The sequence below is a fragment of the Lynx rufus genome, unplaced genomic scaffold, assembly GCF_022079265.1.
Source record: "Lynx rufus isolate CCGP_SWC_20201006 ecotype Redwood Valley unplaced genomic scaffold, mLynRuf1.p SCAF_3, whole genome shotgun sequence".
Lineage (NCBI taxonomy): Eukaryota > Metazoa > Chordata > Mammalia > Carnivora > Felidae > Lynx > Lynx rufus.
Window position 1 is genome coordinate 17,256,134 of NW_025814845.1, and position 22,692 is coordinate 17,278,825.

The 22,692-nt window shown below is 39.5% G+C and overlaps 1 protein-coding gene across 1 annotated transcript in view; it reads left to right on the forward strand.

The window, feature by feature from the left end:
- The window catches only part of ZCCHC4 (zinc finger CCHC-type containing 4), a 50,789-nt gene that overhangs the window by 9,676 nt on the left and 18,421 nt on the right, over positions 1 to 22,692 (forward strand). The window contains exons 4-7 of the mRNA XM_047092007.1: positions 5,295 to 5,570; positions 6,424 to 6,504; positions 18,316 to 18,388; positions 22,115 to 22,265. Of these exons, the coding sequence (XP_046947963.1) occupies positions 5,295 to 5,570; positions 6,424 to 6,504; positions 18,316 to 18,388; positions 22,115 to 22,265 (581 nt within the window). The remainder of the gene's footprint in view (positions 1 to 5,294; positions 5,571 to 6,423; positions 6,505 to 18,315; positions 18,389 to 22,114; positions 22,266 to 22,692) is intronic.

Genomic DNA, 22,692 nt, shown 5'->3' on the forward strand with positions numbered 1-22,692 from the left:
AGAAGTTCATTCCTGATCTCATAAATGATCAGTGACTGTTTGATCCCTCTGTCATTTTTTCTTTTTTTTTTGAATCTTTTTATTCCTAGGGGTATGACATTTCATGACTATCTATCTTGATGTGAGTCTGTTACATTTTATTTTGCTGGGTATTAGGTAAATCCTTTCAAACTGGAAACTCCTGTTCTTCAGTTCTGAGAAATTTCCCAGCATATATTCCCATTGTCAACGAATGAAAAACCAAATCTCACATGATGTAGGGCTGATTACAATCCATTTCTGGTTTAGTATTTTTTGGAGTCATCTTTGTTTTCTTTGAGTTTAATTCTTGCCTTTTCTTTAAAGCACTTTTTTTTTTTTTTTTAATTTTTTTTTCCAAGGTTTTTTATTTATTTTTGGGACAGAGAGAGACAGAGCATGAACGGGGGAGGGGCAGAGAGAGAGGGAGACACAGAACCGGAAACAGGCTCCAGGCTCTGAGCCATCAGCCCAGAGCCTGACGCGGGGCTCGAACTCCCGGACCGCGAGATCGTGACCTGGCTGAAGTCGGACGCTTAACCGACTGCGCCACCCAGGCGCCCCTATAATTGATTCTTCAAACAGGATCCAAACAGGGTTTATGCACTGTAGTTGGTGGATATCTTTAATCACTTGTTTGTTGAAAAAAACAGAGTAATTTGTCCCATAGAATTCCTCACATTCTGGATTTGGTTGCTTGCATCCTGTAATGTTGTTTAACATTTATTCTATCCCTGTATTTCTTGTAGAGGTATCATCAGACTCAAGTTCAGTTTCAGGGGACAAAACTCTTTTGTAAGTAGTGGGGCATATTCCCTTTTGAATTACATCAAAAGATAGATAATACCTGGTTATTCACTTGGTGTGACTTTAAGATTGATCATATGCAAAGTAACCAGTCTGTAAACAGTACAATTGATTTTGTGTGTTAATCTTTTATCGTGTAATCTTGATGAGCTTACTAGGTTTAGCAACTTTTAAAAATATTTCCTCAGAGCTTTCTACATATACAATCATGTTGTCTGTGAAAAAAATTTTTATGTTTCCTTTCCGATCTGTGCCTTTTATTTCTTTTTCTTGTCTTATCAAAGTGGCTAGAATCCCTAGTGAGTGTTGACTAGAAATGGTAAGCGTAGACATCTTTGCTTGTGTCCCAATCTTGGGAGGAATGTATTCAGTCTTTTACCAGTATGGTGTTAGCAATAGGTTTTTCTCAGATGCCCCTTAGCAGGCTGTGGAAGTTTCCTTCTGTTCCTAGTTTTCTGTGAATCTTTCTCATGAATGAGTGTTTGATTTTGTCAAGTGCTTTTTTCCTGCATTTAATGAGATGATCATTTTGTAAAAGATTGTTAATTTGGTGAGTTGCACTGATTGCAACATTAAACATTAAAGCAGCCTTGCATTCCTGGGCTAACCTACACTTGGTCATGATCTATTACCTTGTTTATATACTGTGGTTTTGATTTGCTAAAATTCGTTAATAACTTTTGAGTTTGCGTTTATGAGGTTTATTGGTCTTTAGTTTTCTTATGATTATTTTTTTCTGGTTTGGTGTTGGGGTCATCCTGGCCTAATGAATGAAGTGGGAACTGTACCTTCCTCTTCAGGGTACTGGAAGAATTTATGTAGAATTGGTATTGCTCTACTGTCTTCTTTCTTACATTGTTCCCAGTGAGAAATCTGATATCATTCTTAATCTTTGTTCCTCTGTACAGTGTCTTTTTTTCTTCTGGTTTTAAGATGTTCTCTTTTTCACTGATTTTGAGTAATTTTACTATGTATGATGCACCTTGTAGTTTTCTTCGTGTTTCTTGTGCTTGAGGTTCTCTGAGCTTCTTGAGTCTTTTGATGTAATTTTTGGAAAATTGCAGCCATAATTTTTTCAAAAATGTTTCCATCTCCCCAACCCCACTTGGGGGCCCATTTTCATGTATTTTTGTCCCTTGGGGTTTCATTTTGGGTAAATTCTAAGACTGTGGCTTCATGTATATGGATCTTTCCTCTGTCACGTCTAAATTTCTGTTACTCCCATCTAGGCTATTTTTCCACTCAGACAATTAAAAAAAAAAAAACTTTTAAGGTTCAATTTGGGTCTTTTTAATATTTTCTATGTTTTTACCTAACAAGCTCATTCTTTTTTTTTTTTTTAAACCACTTGAACATATGGTATATAGTTACAGTAAATGGCTTTAATTTCTCTCTGATCATCTGTGTCATTTCTGAGTCAGTTTGATTTGATTGTTGTTGCTCTTGTTGTTTTTCCCCCTCGTCATGGGTCATGTTTTCCTGTTTCTTTACATATCTGTTGGTATTTGATTCAGTGCTGGAAGTATCAATTTTACCTTGTATACTGGATATTTCTTATTCCTTTACATATTTTTGAGCTTTGTTCTGGAACACAGTTGTTACTTGGCTATAGTTTGGTACTCTCCAGCAGGATTTGGCATACCCCAGCGTGCAGACCACCTCTAGTCATGCCTGTTCATTTACACATTGGGTTTGTAGTTCTTTTTGTGCTACAATCACAGCATAGATGTGACAGAGAAACCAGATGGCCTGCCAAGCTCAATATTTATTACCTGATCCTGTACAGAAAAGGTTTGTCGTTCCTTGCTTTCGAAGGTTTATCTTCAAGCTTTTGGGCAGGACTAGAGCATCTGTGGGGTAGGGCTGATTTCTCCCCGCTCCTGAAGCAGTACCCTTCTCAGGACCGCACCTGATGCTTGGGTTTTAGGAGGTTTCTCCCTCGGGCTGCTTGGTAGACACCGACCCCGTGTCCTGTTGCGTATCTGGCGATTATTCCACCTGTTCCTTTCCAGTGGTTCTCTCCCGTGCTCTGGATGCTTCCTTCGCCTGCGTGTGCCGATCAGTACTCAGCTACGGACTCGAGGGGAGTCGTAGCAAACCGTGGAGCTCCCTCTCTCTCCGCGTCCTGCTTTCTGGCTGGGATGCTCCACATGTGCATTCACTAGTGCTCTGCCCTGTGAATTCTAGCCGCCCTGGCCTCCACGAGTTCCCAGCTCTGCTCATCCATTCCCTGAGCTCTGTTTGGGCTTTCTGTCCTCTGTTGCCAGCTCTGTGCAGGCGGCAAACTGGCAGCTGTCCTCCCCCTCAACCCTTCCCTTCTCTCACCATTCCCCATTTCGGCTGCCAGTTGTCCATTATGTTAAAGCTGCGGTTTCATGTTATTTTGTCTGTTTAAAAGATTTTTTTTAATTTTTTTTTTTTTTTACTGTTTTTATTTATTTTTGAGACAGAGACAGACAGAGCATGAACAGGGGAGGGTCAGAGAGAGGGAGACACAGAATCTGAAACAGGCTCCAGGCTCTGAGCTGTCAGCACAGAGCCCGACGCAGGGCTCGAACTCACGGACCACAAGATCATGACCTGAGCCGAAGTCGGACGCTCAACCGACTGAGCCCCCCAGGCGCCCCTGTTTAAAAGATTTTTTGAGGGCCAAGGTGGTCAGTCTGGTTTCCGTTACTCTATCATGGCTGCACGCGAAAGTCTTCAACACTCCGCATTTAGCAATGAAAGGAAATAGTAGTGAATTCAGCGTTGCTCTTGCTGGAGAATGTACTGATTCTTTCTACGGCATTTCATGTCCCTTTCCTCTACCGACAGTCTTACTTTGAATTACTATAAAAGTTTCCTCTAATATCGCTTTCCCTTTTCTTTCCAGTCATAGATAAAGCTGTCAAAAGCACAGTTATCATGGAAATAGAAACATTTAAATTACTGGCACGATAAGCCTATTTCTTGCTGTAGCCATTCAGAGCATCGATTTGTCACTGCCGTGGGTGCTTTGAAGTGAAACTGTGCTTAGATATAAAAAGTTTTAAAACCCACTTTGATTCTGTGTGAAGTTCACAGTTTTTCCAGTGCAGTCCCGGAGTTCAGTTCAGTTGAAACCGTATGGCTCCGCTCCAACGATAAGAACCCTTTAGTGGACTATGCGACATGCTTAGATTCAGACATTTCTGACCCGCCATAGGCCTCAATAGCGTTATTTGGTTTTCTTTTGTGTCCCTACTCTGATTTCATAGCTGCTAGTGGCTATCCAACAGCAGTGTTTAAAACATACGGTGATTGTTTTCTCTCTTTAATTATCTCTAATAAAATGAAAGAAAAAAATCAAAGCAGTAACTTTGAAATCAGATAGGAGGATGATTTGAAGGAGACCAAATGGGCTATTGGTACAGTTTTTTAAGGCTCTGGGTATTGTCTTGCTATTTTGGGGATGAGCTTTTGCAGAGCTGCTTCCATCAGTACTGCTAAGAATAGAGGAACTTTGTGGGAACATTTTTTTCTTTTAGGAGGTAATTTTTCCCGCTAACTATGCCATAAAAAATTGAAGAACGATCTTAATTTCTCATTTTAAAATGACTGTCATACCGAGCCAGACTACTTAACACTTCAGCGTTGGAACACATGGATTTGTCAATAAATTTAAGCGTAATAGTAGTCTCCATTACTACTACGTTGTTTGAGTAATATATTATATTCACATTTTAAGTGGATATTGATCTTCATTCAGTGACTGAATTGGAGCATCTCAATTCTTACAAAACTGCTGATTCTTTTCTACTTTGTGGGTATGCAGCCAGACATAAATTCTAGGGGCGCCTGGGTGGCGCAGTCGGTTAAGCGTCCGACTTCAGCCAGGTCACGATCTCGCGGTCCGTGAGTTCGAGCCCCGCGTCGGGCTCTGGGCTGATGGCTCGGAGCCTGGAGCCTGTTTCCGATTCTGTGTCTCCCTCTCTCTCTGCCCCTCCCCCGTTCATGCTTTGTCTCTCTGTGTCCCAAAAATAAATAAAAATGTAAAAAAAAAAAAAAAAAAAAAAAAAAAGAAATTCTAGCCAGCATTCCACAGATTTTTCTTTCCTTTGCCTCTTTACACAGTACTCTTCAGGAAGTAATAATACTTTTTGCGGGGGCCCTGGGTGGCTCAGATGGTTGAGCGTCTGACTTTGGCTCAGGTCATGATCTCACGGTTTGTGAGTTCGAGCCCCACGTCAGGCTTTGTGCTGACAGTGCAGAGCCTGCTTGGGATTCTCTCTCTCTCTCTCTCTCCCTGCCTTCCCCTGCTCTCTCTCTCTCTCTCTCTCTCTCTCCCTGCCCTTCCCCTGCTCTCTCTCTCTCTCTCAGAAATAAATACACATTTAAAAAATTTAAAAAAAAATAATACTTTTTGCATACTAAAAATAGCAAAGAGAAACTGTATTTAAAACAGCAGACTTCCAATGTATCACTTTGTGTTTTGTTATGTCCTGAAGGTACTTGAAGTTTATTGAGTTGCCCTTGGCTGAGAGGAGGTTTTGTCAAAGATGCCAGCAGTTGCTGTTGCCGGACGACTGGGAGAAGCACCGAGAGCACTGGGTGGTGGGCAACATCTCTGCCAGCCAGCTCGGCAGGCCCAGCCAGCTTCTCCGTCCACTGGAGAACAAGAAGACAAACGCCCAGTATTTGTTTGCCGAGCGTACCTGCCACTTCCTGGTAGACCTGCTTCCTGCCCTTGGGCTCACGAGAGTACTGTGCATTGGCACACCAAGGTGGGTCATGCGATATTATTTACTTATGTTTTGATTTACATCCAAGTTAGCTAGCATCTAGCGCAACAGTGATTTCAGGAGTAGATTCCTTAATGCCCCTGACCCATGTAGCCCCTCCCCCCTCCCAATGATTTTTTTTTTTTTTTAAACTTCTATCCCCACTATTGAAACTGTGAGACGGAATTATCAAGCAGCTGTGTACTATGTTCCGAGACATCGCACGCAGCTTTAAATATACAAAGGAAGTAGAAAGCATGGTCCTTCTCCTAAGGAGTTTGTATAGGTCATTTGAGAGAAATCTTTTTTTTTTTTTATGTTTGTTTATTTTTGAGAGAAAGAGAGAGAGGGAGGGAGAGAGAAAGAGTATGAGCAGAGGAGGGGCAGAGAGAGGGAGACGCAGAATCCGAAACAAGCTCCAGGCTCTGAGCTGTCAGCCCAGAGCCTGACGCAGGGCTTGAACCCATGAACTGTTGAGATCGTGACCTGAGCCGAAGTCGGACGCTTAACCGACTGAGCCACCCAGGTGCTCCTCGAGAGAAACCTTTATAGAATTCTGTTATATGATGGAAGGTTCCTTCTGATTTGATTCTTGACTTGTTTACAATTTTAGACTTCTCTTTTTCAAATACGTTCTACCTTTTAAAAAATACTTGAAAACTGAAACAGTTGTATTTGCCAAATTCACTTCAGTTGTTTCATTGAAATATTAGAAATACCAGGAGAACATTGGTGGGTTTTTGTTTGTTTTGTGTTGTTTTTTTGTTTTTGTTTTTTGGGTTTTTTTTGGTTTATTTGCTTATTATCTATGGCATTTGTAATTCCTTATTAAATTTGCTTTCATTAATTGTTTTAGGTTGCATGAGCTGATCAGGTTGAAAGCATCAGGTGACGAGAAGTCTAACATTAAAAGCCTTTTATTGGATATTGATTTTCGGTAGGTTTACAAAGTATGGTATTTATTCTCGTTCATTGTCGCCTTTCTTTTTTTCTTTCTTCCTTCCTTCCTTCCTTCCTTCCTTCCTTCCTTCCTTCCTTCCTTCCTTCCTTCCTTCTTTAATGTTTATTTATTTTTGAGAGAGAGAGAGCCCGAGTAGGGGAGGGGCAGAGAGCGAGGGAGACACAGAATCTGAAGCAGGCTCCAGGCTCTGAGCTGTCAGCACAGAGCTCGACCCCGGGCTTGAACTCACTAACCGCGAGATCATGACCTGAAAATCAGACGCTTAACTGCCTGGGCCACCCGGGCACCCAGTTGTCTCCTATTCCTTGTTAATGTTTTCCTCTTATTGTTTGTTACTGGTTGCATTCCTTTAACATTCAGAAGTAGTAATTGGTTAGAAGCCGCCTTTTTAGTCATATAAACTCCACTTGTAATCTTCCGTATTTCAAACACGAAGGCAGTGGATTCCTTCTTGCTGATGTGCTTCCTAAATTCTTTCAACGAATGTGTCTCATTGTCTTGGGCTTATAATTTAGAGATAAATTCTTACTGAGTGAAATTTCTTCTCATACACTTATTTTTCAAAGATAATTGTGAACTTCCTTCAGGATTTTGTTTCATCATGTTGGAAATGTGATAAGATACTTATTTTAAAAGATCTTCCCAGATGATGTGCCTGTTGTCTTTCACTGGAAATAGCCTGAAGTCAAGGGAGAGCTAGGGAAGAGACAGGTGTTAAAGCAGAGGATTAACAGACAAAGTCTGTGGGAGAAGGCCAGAATTAAATGGCATCTGATGTGTTGGGACAAGCGGAGATGAGACTGACAGAGGACCACGGGTCGTACCTCCCCTCAGGTGGTGATTTAGAAGCACATGTGTCCATCCACAGTCTCTGTGATTCTGTAAACTTGGACTGCCCTTCCTTACTTGCTGTAATTACTTGGATTCCCCAAGATCAGGGTGATGCTATAAAACACTGTGTTCTTAGTATCTTTTACTTGTTCTTGAATATGTCAAAGGGAGCAGGCACTGTGTTTCTTTTTATTTAATCTGATAGAGTCTGTTTGGCTAATATTCCAGTATTTGTCAGAGAGAATCTGTGAAATTTCATGTGCTTTCTCTCGCTAAAAACAAGGCCAACAGATTTTTAAAGTGAAAAAGTTACAATAAGAAGTACAGCTTTTATCATTTATTATTACTATTTTTAAGATTTCCAGGTCAACTTTAGGTGGTCTAATAGAGGCAGCTACATTTCTCAGAAATAAGCCACAGTTTCTGTAACCTCTCATTCCGTATTAACAGGACTAGCACAGTTGGCGATTTCTGCTTAACATGAGCGTGGCTTGGCAAGCTGTAATTCCATAGGTGATAATACAGACTTTTAAAAGAGAAATTCAATTTCTTTTTCTTAAATTGAGATATAATTCACTTAAAACTCACCAAGTTAAGGTGTATATGCCTGTGGTTTGGGGTGTATTCATTATGTTTTGCAGTAATCACCACTGTCTAATTCCAGAACATTTCTGTCACGCTGAAAAGAAACCGACTCACTTCCCCTGGCGGTCAGCGATCTGCTTTCTGTCTCCGTGGATTTGTCTCTTCTGTATGTTTTCCATAAATGGAATCATACAATGTGTGGCCTGAGTATGTGGCTTCTTTCACTTGGTGTAATGTTGTCAAGGCTTATCCAGGTCATGGCACCTCACGGTACTTTGTTCCTTGTAAGGCTCTGTTAACATTCCATTGTATCGATAGAGCAGATTCTCTTTTAAAACACCACATTCCTTTTCTAAGGAATGATTGTTAAGTTATTGTAAACATGTTATTTTGAAGGTAGAAGTGTAACTTTGGGTTCTTTCGATAACAGTATTCACAATAACTGGTGCTTGCGTTGAGTGCCTGTCCTGTGTCAAACCCTGCTCTAACTCATTCCGTCTTCACATTCACCTCCCCGGTGAGGTCGGTGCTGTCCTCATCCTCATTTGCCAGGTGAGAAAGCTGAGGCACAAAGAGGTGAACAGGCTTGACCTTGTGGTTGTAAGTGGCCAAGTCAGGACTCAAACCCAGTTAGTCTGGCTCCAAAAGTTAAGTTACCCTCTGAAAATAACTTTGCTTTTGAACTTGTACATGAGCCTTTGTTCTGTAGCCCGTTTCTCTCTTGTCATCCTTCCATCTCCCTTTCTCCATCTGTCCCCGTGCCTGGTCCACGAAGGTTCGTCGTAGCGGGTTTGCAGGCCCCTCACGTGTTTACAAGAAGGCACTCGTTAGTCGGGCACCTTATATTGGAGCCCTGGAAGTCTCTTTTATGTCAAAGAGAACGTGTTGGCTCATGTTACCGGAGCCTGTGATACAGCAGGCCTCAGTCCACGCGAGGTCCTGGGCGCTGCCCTGTGTCGTTTGGGCTCCGTCTTTCTCTCTGTACCTCTCATTCTGTCTTTCTCCGGATTGGCTTTATTCTCCAGACAGTATACATCACACACTTTGACAGCAGCAGCTTTGAGCCCCTGTAGTCTTAGCTTCACTGTCCAGTGGCCAGAGGCACTCTTTCCTGAGAGCCCCAATGGGGGAAGGGCTGGCTGGGCTGGGGCCATCTGCCTGTTCCAGAACCATCTCTGTGGCCTGCCAGGTAGGGTGGCCCGGCAACCCTGACCAACCACATGGAGTGGGTTCACCAAAGGAAACCCTCTCTTACCATAGGTACGTGAGAGATGACAAAAATCACATGTCCACAGCTGAATTATCTAACATCATGTATATCAGTAGGCAGTAGTGCTCATGTCCCTGCCTTTGGGACTTTTACCTCCATGAAAATGGTACAGTGTTGTCTTTCTTTGGTACAGTCATGGTTCTTTGTGTTCTGATTCATTCAAGTCAAGCTTTTTCCAAGCCAGTTGTGGTGGACTGTCTTGTGCACAAACTAGAAAAAAATCAGTGATTCATTGTGATTTGCTCAAATTCCAAGAATCTCTGGTTTACTTTTAACAAATCTTTCTATTTTTATTTTTTTGACAATGTGTGTGTGAGCAGGGGAAGAGGAGAGGGAGAGAGAGAGAATCTTAAGCAGGTTCCACTCCCGGCCAGGAGCTCAACACAGGGCTCCATCTCATGACTGAGATCGTGAGCTGAGCCGAAATCAAGAGTCAGACCTTAACCAACTGAGCCATCCAGGCTCTCCTATTTTAGCTCTTTAAAGAGACAAGATCTTTAATTCCATCACCCAAAACATTCTGGATTTTGGCTTTTTAGGTCTTTTTTATGCATATAAACATTTTGAAAAGAGAGAATCATAATCTTTTTTCCCCACTATATATCAGTCATGTTTTCTTTTTTTAAACTGAGGCATATTTCATGTAGGAAAAGCAGGGTTTTAGTATTATTCACAAGGTTGTGCAACTGTCACCACCACCTAATTCCAAAACACTTCCATCACCTTTTTTTTTGTTGTCGTTTGTTTAAAATGGAAATTTTTTTGTGTGTGTGCTCAGTACACCAGATAGCATGCAAGCACTGTCATGACGAAACACAGAAATATGCAGATCAACATGAAACAGTAATTTAGTTTCCATGAAGTGCTTTGGCAACATAGTCCTACGAATCTTTCCTTCAGCTAATTTGACTATACATTTCAGTAAGATAGAGGTAATGGATTAAGTGGAAGTTAGCTTGTGAAGTTTTCTTAGAAATAAAACTCCAACTTTATCCATCCATGCCAGTTAAACACTGTAGCTAAAACTTCCAAATAAGTGCGAAAGGAGATGAAGGAGTTAGTTACCTTTTTTTTGCTTAAACAGTCCAGAGGAAAATGGTGACTACAAATACAGCAGGCAAACTGTTAAGACTGACTGATCTAGGATACAGTGTTGCACTAAACTTCAGCCTCAAATTGTGCTAAATGCTCATCGTTAATAACATTTCCATCACTTTTTTTTTAAGTTTATTTGTTTATTTTGGGAGAGAGCACGCACATGTGAGGAGGGGAGGGGTAGAGAGAGAGGGAGAGAGGGAATCAGGCTCCACTCTGTCAGCATGGAGCCCGATGTGGGGCTCGAACCCACAAACCTGAGCCAAATCAAGAGTTGGACGCCCAACTGACTGAGCTACCCAGGTGCCCCATTTCCATCACTTCTGATGGAGCTGTCTCTCCATTATCGTGGTCCCAATAAGTGATCTCTTTTCTCTCCTTCCCTCAGCCCTTGGCCACCACTAATCTGTTTTCTGTCTCTGAAGATTTGCCTGTTCTGGATATTTCATAAAAATGGGATCTTACGACATATGGTCCTTAGTATCTAGCGTCTTTCATTTAGCTTAGTATTTTCAAGGCTCCTCCCTGTTACAGCATGTATCAGGATACCAAATTTTGATCCAGTCATCAGTTGATGGACGCGTGCTACTTCCATTCTTTGGCTATTTGGAATATTGCAGCTGTGAACATTTGTGTACAGTTTTTGTGTGAACATAGGTTTTATTGTCTCTTTGGTATTGTGTTAATTTGCTAGGGCTGCAATACCAGAGTAACCATAGATTGGATGGCTTAAACAATAGTAATTTATTGTCTCAGTTCCGGAGGCTAGAAGTTCAAGATCAAGGTGTCAGTAGATTTGGTTTCTTCTTTTTTGTTTTTATTTTTATTTTATTTTATTTTATTTTATTTTATTTTATTTTATTTTATTTTATTTTATTTTATTATTTTTTTTAATTTACATCCAAGTTATTTAGCATGTAGTGCAACAGTGATTTCAGGAGTGGATTCCTTAATGCCCCTCACCCATTTAGCCCATCCCCCCTTCCATAACCCATCCAGTAACCTCAGTTTGTTCTCTATATTTAAGAGTCTCTTATGTCTTGTCCCTATCTCTGTTTTTATATTATTTTTGCTTCCCTTCCCTTGTGTTCATCTGTTCTGTGTCTTAAAGTACTCATATGAGTGAAGTCATATGATATTTGTCTTTCTCTGACTGACTAATTTCGCTTAGCATAATACCCTCCAGTTCCATCCACGTAGTTGCAAATGGCAAGATTTCATTCTTTTTGATTGCTGAGTAAAACTCCATTGAATATATATACACCACATCTTTTTTATCCATTCATCCATCAATGGACATTTGGGCTCTTTTCCATATTTTGGCTATTGTTGATAGTGCTGCTATAAATATTGGGATGCATGTACCCCTTTGAAACAGCACACCTGTATCCCTTGCATAAATACCTAGTAGTGCAATTACTGGGTCATAGGGTAGTTCTATTTTGAATTTTTTGAGGAACCTCCATACTGTTTTCCAGCGTGGCTGCACCAGCTTACATTCCCACAGCAGTGCAAAAGAGATCCTCTTTCTCCGCATCCTCGCCAGCATCTGTTGTCGCCTGAGTTGTTAATAGCCATTCTGACAGGTGTGAGGTGGTATCTCATTGTGGTTTTGATTTACATTTCCCTGTTGATGAGTGATGTTGAGCATTTTTTCATGTGTCGGTTGGCCACCTAGATGTCTTCTTTGGAGAAGTGTCTATTCATGTCTTTTGCCCATTTCTTCACTGGATTATTTGTTTTTTGGGTGTTGAGTTTGAGAAGTTCTTTCTAGATTTTGGATACTAACCCTTTTTCTGATATGTCATTTGCAAATATCCTCTCCCATTCTGTAGGTTGCCTTTTAGTTTTGCTGATTGTTTCCTTTGCTGTGCAGAAGCTTTTTATTTTGATGAGGTCCCAATAGTTCATTTTTGCTTTTGTTTCCCTTGCCTCCGGAGATGTGTTGAGTAAGTTGCTGCAACCAAGATCAAAGAGGTTTTTGCTTGCTTTCTCCTCAAAGATTTTGATGGCTTTCTGTCTTACATTGAGGTCTTTCATCCATTTTGAGTTTATTTTGTGTATGGTGTAAGAAAGTGGTCCAGGTTCATTCTTTTGCATGTTGCTGTCCAGTTTTCCCAGCACCACTTGCTGAAGAGACTGTCTTTATTAGATTTGGTTTCTTCTGAGGCCTCTCTCCTTTGGTTGTAGTCGGCCATCTTCTCACGGTGTTCTCACGTAGTCTTTCCTTTGTGTGTGTACGGCCCTAGTGTCTCTCTCTCTCTCTCTCTCTTTTTTTCAAATTTTCATATAAATTCTAGTAAGTTAACATGTAGTATGATATTGGCTTCAGGAATAACATTTAGTGATTCATTACTTACATACAATACTCAGTGCTCATCACAAGTGCTCTCCTCAATGCCCATCACCCATTTAACCACCCCCCCTACCTCCTCTCTAGCAACCCTCAGTTTGTTCTAATCTTTAGTTAAAAGTCTCTTATGGTTTGCTTCCCTCTCTCTCCTTTTTTTGTCCTTCTCATATGTTCATCTAGTTTGTTTTGTAAATTCCACATATGAATGAAATCATATAGTATTTGTCTTTCTCTGACTGACTTATATTTCACTTAGCATAGCCCCAGTTTCTCTTTGTATGTCCACATTCCTCTTTTATAAGGACACCAGTCATCTTGCATCATGGACTGCCTTAATGATCTCATTTTAGCGTAATCACCTTTTTATTTTTTTAATTTTTTTAATTTATTTTTTTTAATATATGAAATTTATTGTCAAATTGGTTTCCATACAACACCCAGTGCTCATCCAAGATGCCCTCTTCAATACCCATCACCCACCCTCCCCTCCCTCCCACCCCCCATCAACCCTCAGTTTGTTCTCAGTTTTTAACAGTCTCTTATGCTTTGGCTCTCTCCCACTCTAACCTCTTTTTTTTTTTTTTTTCCTTCCCCTCCCCCATGGGTTTCTGTTAAGTTTCTCAGGAGCCACATAAGAGTGAAAACATACAGTATCTGTCTTTCTCTGTATGGCTTATTTCACTTAGCATCACACTCTCCAGTTCCATCCACGTTGCTACAAAGGGCCATATTTCATTCTTTCTCATTGCCACATAGTACTCCATTGTGTATAGAAACCACAACTTCTTTATCCATTCATCAGTTGATGGACATTTAGGCTCTTTCCATAATTTGGCTATTGTTGAGAGTGCTGCTATAAACATTGGGGTACAAGTGCCCCCATACATCAGTATTCCTGTATCTCTTGGGTAGATTCCTAGCAGCTTAATCACCTTTTTAAAAGTTCTGTCTCCAGATACAGTCACATTCCAAGGTGCTGAGGGTGAGGGGTTCAACAGATGAATTTTGAGGGGTTACAGTTCAGCCCATAACAGGCATTTATCTTAGGAGTGGAATTGCTGGGTCATGTGGAGACCCTGCATTTAACTTCTTAAGGAAGTGCTAAGCTGTTTTCCAAGGTGACTACCATTTTACATTCCCAGCAGCCGTGTGTGAGTGTTCCAGTTTCTCCATGTTCTTGTCAACTCTTGTTATTGTCTGTCTTTCTAATGTGGTATCTCACTGTGGCTTTGTTTTGTATTTTATTGATGGCTGATGATTTTGAGCATCTTTTCATGTGCTTACAGCCTTTTTGTTTATCTTTTTGGAGAAATATCTATTCAATCCTTTACCCATTTTTAATTGGCTGTCTTTTTATTGTTGAATTGAAAGAGTAATTAATATATTCTGGATACTAGACCCTCATCAGATATATGATTTGTAAGTATTTTTTCCCTTTCTGTGGGCTGTCTTTTTATTAGTGATTATGTGCAATTTTTCTCCTTTGGTTGCTTGTGTTTTAGGTGTCATATCTAAGAAGCGATTGCCTAATTCAAGGTCACGATCTTTACACAATGTTTTCTTCTAAGAGTTTTATGATTTTAACTCTTACATTTAGGTCTTTGATCTATTTTGAGTTTTTTGTAATGTATGGTGTGAGGTAGGAGTCCAACTTTCTTCTTTTGCATGTGAATATTCAGTTGCCTCAGCAACATTTATGAAATGATTATTCTTTTTCATTGAATTATCTTGGTACCTTATTGAAAACCAGAGGACCATAAATGTATGCATTTATTTTTGGGCTCTCAACTCTGTTTATTTGATCTATGTTTATGCTACTTTCACACTGCCTTGATTACAGTTGCTTTGTAGTAAATTGTGATAATGGAAAGTGGGAGTTTTCCAACTGTATTCTTTCTCAAGATTGTTTTGGCTGGTATGGGTTCTATCTTAATATGAAGTCTTCCAGTCCATGAACATAGAGTTCTTTCCATTTATTTAGGTTGTTTTTAATTTCTTTAAATATTTTGTAGTTTTTCACTGTATAAGTCTTGCATGTTTTTTGTTAAATTTATTTAAAATATTTTATTCTTTTTGTTGCTATTGTAAATTAAATCATTTTTTAAATTTCATTTTGTATTATTCATTGCTAGTGCCCTAATTTACTTTTTGGTTTTTTAGATTTTATTTATTTATTTATTTATTTATTTATTTATTTATTTATAAGCAATCTCTACCCCCAATGTGGGGCTTGAACTCTCAACCCCAAGATCAGGAGTCTCATGTTCCATGGACTGAGCCAGCCAGGTACCCTGATGTAGTTTTAAAACAAAAACAAAAAAAACCCAAAAACAACAAAACTGTGCTAAAATGCACATAGGTTAAAATTTACCAAGTTACTTATTTAAGTGTACAGTTCAGTGGTATTAAGTTAAATACCTTCACATTGTTGTACAACAGTTCACTAGAACTCTTCTCACCTTGGCTGAATGGCTTTTAATTTGAAAGATTTACATGGACTCTTAACTCTTCATTTAAGCTGTGTCTTACAGTTTTACCTCCCTCGAGCCTGTATGAAATCTCCTGGATGGAGTAGGTGATGTGGATAGTTATTTGGTAACTTATCAAATGTATTGATTTTTTTTCTTTTCGTATCTATACATTTCTGGGTGTGTGTGATGGAAACAAAAGTTGAAAGTGCTGTATTACTTAGCTTAGCTTCTTTGATGCTGAGTCAGTCCTGTAAAAGGTTGACATTGGGCATTGAGGGAGAACTCTTTTACTGAAACACATTAGTGGCCAGAATGAATCTGTTGCCTGTACTTCCGGTATTATGGGATGTGGAGTCTGTTTGGATTTCTCACAGGGACCACAATTAAAGCAGGAACAGAATCCCGTGTGATACAGAGTGGCGGTGAATCATTACTTTTGGCCCTTTGACTTTGGTTCCTTGCAGCCCTACAAAAGGTCTGTCTAAGGCTTCAGAGAACTGCCTCAACCCCAGTGTTATATATGCTATAAATATTCTCTTCAGGAGGTCTAAGATATGAAGTTAACATTTGCTAAGATGGATTTTTACATGCTCCAATTTTAGCATGAAAGATGTGAAACTCTATTTGGCAAACTATCATCCAAATAAAGTTATATAAAAAAAAATGAATTTCTTAGGTTCATTTCATGGACTAATTTTATTCAGCTCTTGATTACATTTCCTGTGTATAGAGCATGTTTTACACTTGGTAACTGACTCTCATTTAAAGAGAATGAATGGCCAAATTAAATGAATGTCCTTCTGCAGTTTTCAAGTGCATGCATTTCTGATTGGTTTTGTTTGCCTTATTCAATAGAGAGAATAATTCTTTGAGGCCAATTTCATTTTAAGAGGGTAAGTTCAGTGATTTTTCATAATTTAGAATATGAAAAATTATGCTCCCTTGTTTGTATCTGATGGAAACTCAGAGCTGAAATTTTGGCTTTTTTCTGTCTCTGACTCTGCCCACTGCTTCCCAGAATGTTTTGGACAAGTGTGCTGTGCTGAATTTTATGTAAATAAAATTTTCTTTTTTAATTTTTTAAAAATGGCTGTTGTGTCTTTTTGAAGCAATAAAAAAAAGGTGGAGGGGGGTAGAAATATATTTTAAAAGGGGTTGTATTTTCCTTTGCTCACCCTTAACAAGCTATACAAGAGAGAAGAAAGTCCGCAAACTATAGTTGATCTGCAGTTGTACTAGTATGGAGATATACCTGTATATAAAATAACTGATACCTATATTACCGGTTATTTGGAATTTACTTAAATAGGGAGACATTTGTTTATTAACGGTAACTGACATTGTCCCACAGTTTTTGGAACGTTCATCAGGTTACAGTGTATAGCTTAAATACTTTTCAGTTATTCAGACCTTTTATTTCTTCAGTGCAAATTTATGTTTTATGAAATCAGCAGATGCACTAACAGTATCTCAAATGATATTAAGGGACATTGTACTCAAAGTGAACAGCTGTTCTCTCTCCAGAGAACAAGAAGAAGTGGGTTTCAATTATAGGAGGAGAAATTTTGGTTGGACATAAATGTAACTCCCTAATATTAGGGGAATTAAGATATAAATCTTTATAGCAGATATTTATTAAAACAGCATTGCCTTACATTTCATTATGTGCTATGTAGATGCATTGGATTAAGCACTTTACGTGCATTGTTTATACTTACCAAGTCCTATGAAGCAAACACTGTTATTTCTTCCGTTTTGTAGATGAGGAAACTGAGGCTCGGATAGGTTAAATAACTTACTAAGGTTACACAGGTAGTAAGTGAGAGACCCAGAGTTCGAAACCAGACCATCTGACTCTAGAGCCTGTACTTTTAACCACGTGTAATAGAGAGGATAGAGCAAGGCTGTCCGTTGGGTTGAGCACTCGCCATGGGTGGTGAATCAGTTACGGACAGTAATGGAGAACCAGAAGTAGAAGTAGAAGCAAAGTGGAGTGCCTGGGTGGCTCAGTTGGTTAAGCGTCTGACTTCAGCTCAGGTCATGATCTCGCAGTCCGTGAGTTTGAGCCCTACATCCGGCTCTCTGCTGTCTGCGCAGAGCCCATTTCAGATCCTCTGTCACCCTCTCTCTTTGCCCCTTCCCCCACCCCCTCTGTCTGTCTCAAAAATAAACAAACATTAAAAAAAAAAAAAAATAGAAGCAAAGTGCCACTATCACGATTTGGTCAAAAGTTGACCATGTGTCAACTTGAAAGAAGTGAGCATGTGTCCCTGATTTTTTTTCACTAGGTCATGAATCCTGTAGAAAAACAATGTGGTTCATATGTGAATTGCTTATGGCAAAATTTTGGAAGTTCAGAATCCTATTGCGATAACAAAGAAGTTTCTATATTATACAAAAAACTCCAAATTCAGCAAGAACTAACAAGACCTGGGGAAGATGCAGAGACAGACAGTACAAATACAATTAAGGAATAAAGAAAACTCAGTCTTGTAAGAAATCAAATCAATGCAAATTTAACCATCCTATGCTATGAATTTTTAGTAAATTAGCAAAAATTTATAAAATGTTAATACCCAAAGCTGGTACTCTCATTCATTACTGATTGCATTTTAAAGTAGTATGTTAGCAGAATAAAATGGTTCAATCAGTAAATAAATATCTCTCTTTCCTGGCACTAATTCAGTAAATATGAAATGCACATACTTATTTTTCTTATATATCGAGAAGTATATTTTATTGAGCTAATCCGCAATGCACAAGAAATGCTTTGTATTAGATATTTTCCTTGTTAACCACAGAAAAAAATAATTAACAGCTGCCGAGCAGAAATGCTTATTCAGTGTTTTTCTTCAAATTATTAACTATGAGAGATGTATCTTAATTGCCAACCCATCTCAAGCTCAAATTGCATAATAATTGGTCAGTAATCTCATTGTTTCTGTATAATTCTGTGGTCTGAAGGAACATGCGAATCTTATATGTGAGTATTCTTAAATTTGATATTTATTCCTTGCTATGGACTCCCTGAGACTTTGGGAAAGCACTCTTTACTTCGAAAAGTAAGGAATGATGGAATTGCTTTTATTAAAGGTGTGCTTTGATAGTTTTAAAATTTAGTTTGTATGTATTTACTGTATACATAACTGGACAGATAACTACAGTAATAAATCATTTTACAGGTATTCACAGTTTTATATGGAAGATAGCTTTTGCCGTTATAACATGTTCAACCATCACTTCTTTGATGGAAAGGTAAGAATTATTACCGTCATCCTTCTTACTGTGGAAGAACAAATTCGAGAGCACCTCCTTTCTTATTTTCTTTGAGTTCCTCAAGATCAGACTGTGGCTGTCCCACCATTTATTGGTGTTTAGTTTTCTTCATCCACCGAGTGTGTGTTGAGCCCCTAGAAGCGATTGTACTCTTGTTCTTTTGTGACTTTTTTCTGCTTTTCAGATAAAGACCCACTTTCTTACCAAGGCCCACGTGGCTCAGCCTGAGCTGACCCCTGCCACCCTCCAGTGGCTCTCTTTGTTCCCTGCTCTGCTGTGTGTGTTCGCGTTCAGGACGTCTGACTTTCATCTGGGAGCGGCTTCTCTGCCCCGGGGGCTTTTGCCCACGGTGTTTCCTCTGCCTTCTGGGCTCATTTTGCCTTGTTAAGTTCACCTTATCTTTCAGAGCTCTTTTCCAAGCCACTTTCTCTAGCCTCCCCTGGCCCCCAGACAAGGTCAAGTTCTCCTTTGTACTTTGATACTATAATTAAATAATCCTGTGGGTGGTTGTTTGATGTCTGCCTCCCTGATAAATATTAAGGGGGTTTATGGTTTTATTAAACTAATTCTTAAAAATTAGACTGTGTCAGGAGTGAACCCTAATCTACGAACGGTGTGTCAGTGTGGGTTCATTAGTTGTGCAAATGTACCGCTCTGGTGGGGGATGGTGGTAGTGGGGGAGGCTGTCCATGTGTAGCAGGGGATGGCATCTGTCAGTACTATGATGTTAGTAATGTCACTATGAATAAACAACATAGCAGAGCTGATACTTGCACTCCTAGTTTGAGCTCTTTGTTAGTCTTATTACAATATAAAAACTATACCCAACCAAGTAATGACACCTGACAGGAAGTTGGCCACACTGTTTGAAATTATCAAGACTACTTGAAGCACATATCCATATATGTATGTATATCAATTTTCCAGAAATTCTGAACCATGTATACGTATATATTATGTTTTTAGATATTAACTGATGATAGAACAAAAACCAAGCAAAACTAGAACACTAAGCATCCAGGAAATGAAAGCAAATTCTAAATTGTTGTTTGGGATTGAAAAATGAGTCTCCTGATTCAGTCTAGCCAGTGATGCACTCCTTCCACGAGACTCAGTCAGCATTGGGTTCTATATTTTTTAGCTATGATAGCCATAAAAACCAAGTATTGAAATAAATAGCAGTTAGAAGTAGACATATTGCAGAGTTTCCCAAAGCAGTTATGTGGTCGATCATCTCCAGGATTTGAGAACTGATTAGATGAGTGTGAAGGAGAGAGAGGTATTGAAAACTTACTTGACAGTGGACGATGATGGGCTTCTCAACTAGGACAGTGGCAGTGGGAAAAAGAGAGAGGTGGATTCCGTGGGCTTCCACAGATGGAAACCAGAAGACTTGGTGGTAAGTATACTGGGGGAGAAGTCCAAGAGGATATGGTGGTCCAGCCTGGATTTGTATTTCATTCTTCAAAACAGAGGGTAGGGAAGTTTGGAAGGGAGATTTGGAAATGTCAAGTTTCTGGAGCTGGTGAAATGTTGATTTAGGGGTATTGAGTATGGCTTCTTGAAACTGGGGGGCCTCAAGCTCAGGAGTGTTGTCAGGGCTGGGTTCAGAGTTGGCGAAGTAATAACTGAGTCGGTGTTACTGCTTGATACCGCAGTAGTGGGTCGGGTTTGTTCATTTGCTTATTTGTTTTTAATACTATACCATGATTTGCATTCTATTTTGAACAATAATGGTAAGATAAGAGTGAAGTTACATTGAAATCGCTAACCGTTGGCTAACAGTATCTTATATGTAAAGAAAGTAGCATGTGATTCACCTTTCTGTAGGAAATTCTTTTGAACTTTTATTGAAAGCTTATGGAAATACCTTAAAAGTTTCTAGAATAATGGTTGGAATAAGCTGCCAAGACCGAGCTCCACTTTATCTTTCCCAGAAGAAAACAATCGTCTAGCTCAGGCTTTCCTCTCTCTATATTTTAGGAGCAGCCTCTAAATAGCACTGCAACTGTAGAGATTGATCTACAGAAAACTATTGTCTTGATGATTTTACCGTCTGCCCTTTTTCTGCCTGCTTCCTGAGTCAAAGGTTTTCAGTAGAGATTTACCATCTACTAATCCATCACTGAGTATTTAAGCATCTACCAGGCGCCTGTAAAGGTGTGCAGGGAGCTTTCGGGGATAGAGGTCTCTGTCTCTGCAGGTAAGAACTTCACAGTCCACAGGATTAAAAAGCAGGTGTTCCTTGTTTCCCAGAGAAAATCATATAGTCTTTCAGGTAATGGGAAGTGTCATATGCTTCAGTGGTCAAGGAAGTTGAAGCATGTCTAGAGGGAAGTTATTTAAAGTACCAGGCACTTTTTTTAGTGATGATTAAGGTGTAGGGAAGAGTTAAGTTGTGTCAGCGTTGGTGGTGTCAAGCATGCGTTTCCCATAGGTCAACAGCAGGACCCTCAGCAAGTCACGATGGGATGTCCCACCATTGGAAACAAACATACTCGACTGGTTTGGGCCATCCTGCCATTGGAGACAAATGCACTCTTTACTGGTTTTTTAATTTGGTTAAGAGCTTAGATTTCACTTACTTGTTCCTTTTCCTTTCCTACGTTTAAGCCTAAGGAATTTGAAGGTTTTTCAATAACATCATCTGTACTTGAAGTCCTTGTTCACGTAGGCAGGTTAAGGAAGTGCCAGGCACTACTTGAAAAATGATTAACCTTCCTGACATACCATCCATCGCCGTAGGACTTCGAGTAGGAAGTTAATAAAGACTCTCCTAGGGAAAGGGGATTAGGATGTTGTGGTTTTTCCTCTCATCAATTGGGTCTTCTAAATTGATTTAGTAGTAGAACAATATATATTTTATTATAAAGTACATATGGGCTGATTAAAGTTTAAAACGCCATTAAACTTTAAAGTCTTAGGCCATTTTTATAGTGTGTTGATTTGCTTTTATAGATGAGTACTTGAAAACTACTACAAAGTCAGTAGACTGGAGTTAGTATCATAGGTATATTTCTTACTAACTTCTCTCAAAGCAAAAAATAATAAATATCCTAGACAGTGGTTAATGTTAACTTTACAATGACTGAAAACAATTAGTCTGTTGGGAAAATGCGTTAATAGCACGGTTTCACAGCCTTGATAAGCTTTGTTATTTGTCGTCTTTCATTTATTTACGTACTGTGCATGTCCGAATACATCTGTCATATACCCGGTGCTCAAGAACACGTGCATGGAAACTGGTGACGTGTAGCTCCCATTAAACTGAACTCATGGTGGTGGACAAACCAGATAGGAAAAGAGTCCGTCTTATTCGTCTTTGTGTCTCCAGTGTTTAGCTCAGTCCCTGCTTCTGTTTGTGGAATTGAATTTAGCGTTTTAGATAGTCTTCATGGGTAATGAGTTTTTCTCTTTTAGGTTACTAAATTTAGTTTTTTAATTTAACCATTTGAAATGTGTAGTCCTCTGATAGTGATGGTGTTTGAATTTGCAATTTAAAAAACCCGCTTATCAAGGAGCCCAAAGATAAAATCTTCTGGGGGCTGAATGAGAGAGGCTTCTGGATGTCACCGAGGGACTCTGAGGTGGCAGGATGGGTGAAGTTTCAGTACAAACAGGAGGACCGAGCCTAATACATCCTCCAGATAGGATGAAGTGCCTCCCTCTCGTCCTCATTTAGAAATGAATTTTTATTTGTTCCAGGCTGCCCTTGAAGTATGCAGAACATTTTTACAGGAAGATAAAGGTGAGGGAGTCATTATGGTGACAGATCCTCCTTTTGGTGGCTTGGTTGAACCTCTGGCTGTTACATTCAAGAAGTTAATTGCTATGTGGAAAGAAGGTCAAAGCCAAGGTGTGTAATTTATTACTTACTGCAAAACAAACATGTATCTGTGTATCTACTTCCTGTCAAATATTAGCAGAGCTCAGTGAATCAGAGCTCTGATAAAATATACATGTCTTGGGTTCTTGTGTTTTTCTAAAACGGGCTCATTTGAGAATGTGGCACACTTCATTATCATGATACACTTTGTATTTTCCTAATCATGTGTTCTCAAAATGACTTGCAGGTGAGCATAAGGGGACATTATGAAGAATCGCAGTAAACCGTTGGCATTTATTTAATAGATATTTACTGAGTACTGGGTACTGTTTGGGTGCTGGGGAATAGAGTACCATGCGAGATGGGCACATTTCCCTGTCCTCGTGGATCTTACATTCCATGTTCCTAAAGTCCTGCCCAAAGCTCCTGGAGGTCACCCAGCCTGTGGCCCAGAGCT